This window comes from Penaeus japonicus, unplaced genomic scaffold (assembly GCF_977035675.1).
Source record: "Penaeus japonicus unplaced genomic scaffold, GWHDUDI00000001_assembly GWHDUDI00000008, whole genome shotgun sequence".
In the NCBI taxonomy this organism is placed as follows: domain Eukaryota; kingdom Metazoa; phylum Arthropoda; class Malacostraca; order Decapoda; family Penaeidae; genus Penaeus; species Penaeus japonicus.
This window is the reverse complement of record NW_028234410.1, coordinates 1,023,644-1,026,754: the sequence shown is the minus strand read 5'-3', so window position 1 is coordinate 1,026,754 and position 3,111 is coordinate 1,023,644. Positions and strand designations below refer to the sequence as shown.

The 3,111-nt window shown below is 37.4% G+C and overlaps 1 protein-coding gene across 1 annotated transcript; it reads left to right on the top strand.

Moving 5' to 3' along the window:
* The first annotated feature begins 1,971 nt into the window (after positions 1–1,971).
* Positions 1,972–2,738, top strand: LOC122253201 (uncharacterized). The gene is made up of 2 exons (XM_086539390.1): positions 1,972–2,032; positions 2,353–2,738. The coding sequence occupies exons 1-2, from the start codon at positions 1,972–1,974 to the stop codon at positions 2,736–2,738; spliced, it is 447 nt and encodes a 148-aa protein (XP_086395516.1).
* Positions 2,739–3,111: the final 373 nt, after the last annotated feature.

Sequence of the window (3,111 nt, the reverse complement as noted above, 5' to 3'; positions counted from 1 at the left end):
GAAGGCTCAATCACTGTTCATGGACAACAAATTACCAACTGAGATATGCTGACGACGTTGTCTCATTGCCCGGTAGCATGGATGAGCTCCGGATCTAGTTGATAGAGTAGATTAAGAAAGTGAAAAATCAGGTTTATGCTTAAAGCTATTCCCCCCCCTACCAGCAAATTAGACGGAAGCCTACTGATTCATGACAATGGAAACATCAAAATCAACAATGAGTATATTCAGACGTTAAACAAATTTACATACTTGGGCGTGTTCTTCACAGAAACTATGTTAGACACCATTGAAATAAAAGAAGACTAGCAATTGCCAGAAATGCTACGGCCCGTGGCGCTAACTACCATCTGGAAGGATAAGAACATCTCTCACAGGAAAGACTTTGAATTCTCTTGTCGTCTCTATTCGTGATATGGATCCGAATGTTGGACACTCAAAGATCTGACAAAAAAAAAAAATAAAAAACAAACGTTCGAAAATATGGTTGTTACAGACGTTGTTCTCCGCATCAGGCTGGACTGAAAAGAAGACAAACGAAGGAAGTCCTCCAAAAAGAAAACTGCGAGCGGAGTGAGGTTCTCAAAACCTTAATGCAAGGAAACTGACCATTTGTTGGCCATATTCACCGTGGCGGGGACTTCCTTGAAAGAAACTTGGTTGACCGGAATGGTGTTTGGCTTAGAGGACGAGGTCGTTCCAAAACCCGGTACTCGACGACTAAAGAAGCTCTGTGACATGAGGCATGGTTGAGGCAATGAGGGCTGAGCAGAAGACCGCGAATGGCTGGGGAAATATGGTGCGGAGGGCCACGGCTGGTCGGGACGACCTACCGTCAATGATGATATACATTACGTTATATATTTGAATATATTAATATTTTTTTAAACCCCCCATTTATTATTCCAATTTTAAATAAAATTATATTTATTATAGTATATAATATATATATATTACTCTATGTATAATATATAGTATCTATATTTACTATTCTTATTATATATATATATATTATATATATATATATAAATATATATGTATATAATATACATACATATATATATATTATATATATATATATCAAATATATATATAAATAAATATATATATATATATATATATATATATATGATCATTACCTGCATCCATTGTGGAAAGACTATTTTTTTAAAGTTAATTTATTAAAATCGAAAATCAGGAAGAAACGATCAACATCCAGACTCGCATCCCTATTATTATCCTCAGAAATGATAAAAGTAGTAGGAGGTTGTGTCAATTTTAATCCAAATATAAAATTGATTAGATTTGTACAAAACTAAAGTGTTTAAGTGTTTTCTAGTAACAAATTAAATTGTAAATAATGTATATATTAATTGTTCTTGTTTACTATAAAATATATTATGCTGTTATAATGGATCCAGTTATTTTTACAACCCTCAAATTTTGTATATATGTGTAATATTTTCTTATTGAGTCACCCATTAATATTTGTTTTCTTTGTTTATGGCCTGTTTACACGAGGCGCTTCCAACGCGCGTTAGCAAACGCGGTGTTAGCAAAGTCAATGGCAGTCTATGGAACCGGTCACACGTGACGCGGCGTTTTGCCTGACGCCGCGTTAACGTCGGGGTCCCTTGCTAACCCGCGTTTTGAAAGCAGCGCGCTCTCTAGTTGGCTGGGTTGCTACCAATGAGGAGAGAGAATGTGCGTTACTATGGCAACCCCTGGGATACTCCACAAGGAGGAAGTTTCTCGCCGCTTCAAACGGTCACTATATATATATATATTGAAGCCTTCTATCATAATCTGTGCTGCAAGATTTGGAATGAAAAGGAATGGCCAACGGATTGGATGAATTCGGTTTTTGTCCCAATCCCAAAGAAGGGAGACACTATGCAATGTACCAACAAAAAAACCATCGCTCTCATCAGCCACAGCAGCAAAATTTTACTAAAAATAATCTCTTAAAGAATGCAGAACAAAATGAAAGAAGGAATTGCCGAGGAACAAGCTGGATTTAGAGCTGGAAGAGGTACAAGAAACCAAATCCTCAACTTGAAAATGATAATCGAAAAGAATCGTGAATATGGAAAAGACCTTTTTCTTTGTTTCATATACTATACTAAGGCCTTTGACACTGTGGCACATGACATCCTATGGAAAGATATGCACACCATGGGCTTCCTCCATCATATCATCTTACTGCTAAAAGCTATGTATGACGATCAAAAAGCAGCAGTGAGAACCACCTACGGACTGACTGAATGGCTTAATATTGATCAAGGCATCAGACACACCCTTTTAATATCTATTCTGAAGCAATTATGAGAAAAGCACTATCTGGTTTTGAAGGCTCAATCACTGTTCATGGACAACAAATTACCAACTTGAGATATGCTGACGACGTTGTCCTCATTGCCGGTAGCATGGATGAGCTCCAGGATCTAGTTGATAGAGTTAGATTAGAAAGTGAAAAATCCGGTCTTATGCTTAATGCTAAGAAAACAAAAGTAATGAAAATTAGAAGGAAGACTACTGATCATGACAACGGAAACATCAAAATCAACAATGAGTATATTCAGAACGTTAAACAATTTACATACTTGGGCGTGGTCTTCACAGACAACTATGATGACACCATTGAAATAAAAAGAAGACTAGCAATTGCCAGAAATGCTACGGTGGCGCTAACTAACATCTGGAAGGATAAGAACATCTCTCAAAGAAAAGACTTCTGAATTCTCTTGTCTTCTCTATTGCTAGTTATGGATCCGAATGTTGGACACTCAAAGAATCTGACAAAAAAAAAAAAAAATAAAAAAAAATCCAAAGTTTCGAAATATGGTGTTACAGACGTGTTCTCCGCATCAGCTGGACTGAAAAGAAGACAAACGAAGAAGTCCTCCAAAAGATAAACTGCGAGCGGAGTTTCTCAAACATCCTTAATGCAAGGAAACTGACATTTGTTGGCCATATTCTCCGTGGCGGGGGCCTTGAAAGAAACTTGTTGACCGGAATGGTGTTTGGCTCTAGAGGACGAGGTCGTTCCAAAACCCGGTACTCCGACGACATAAAGAAGCTCTGTGACATGAGCATGGTTGAGGCAATGAG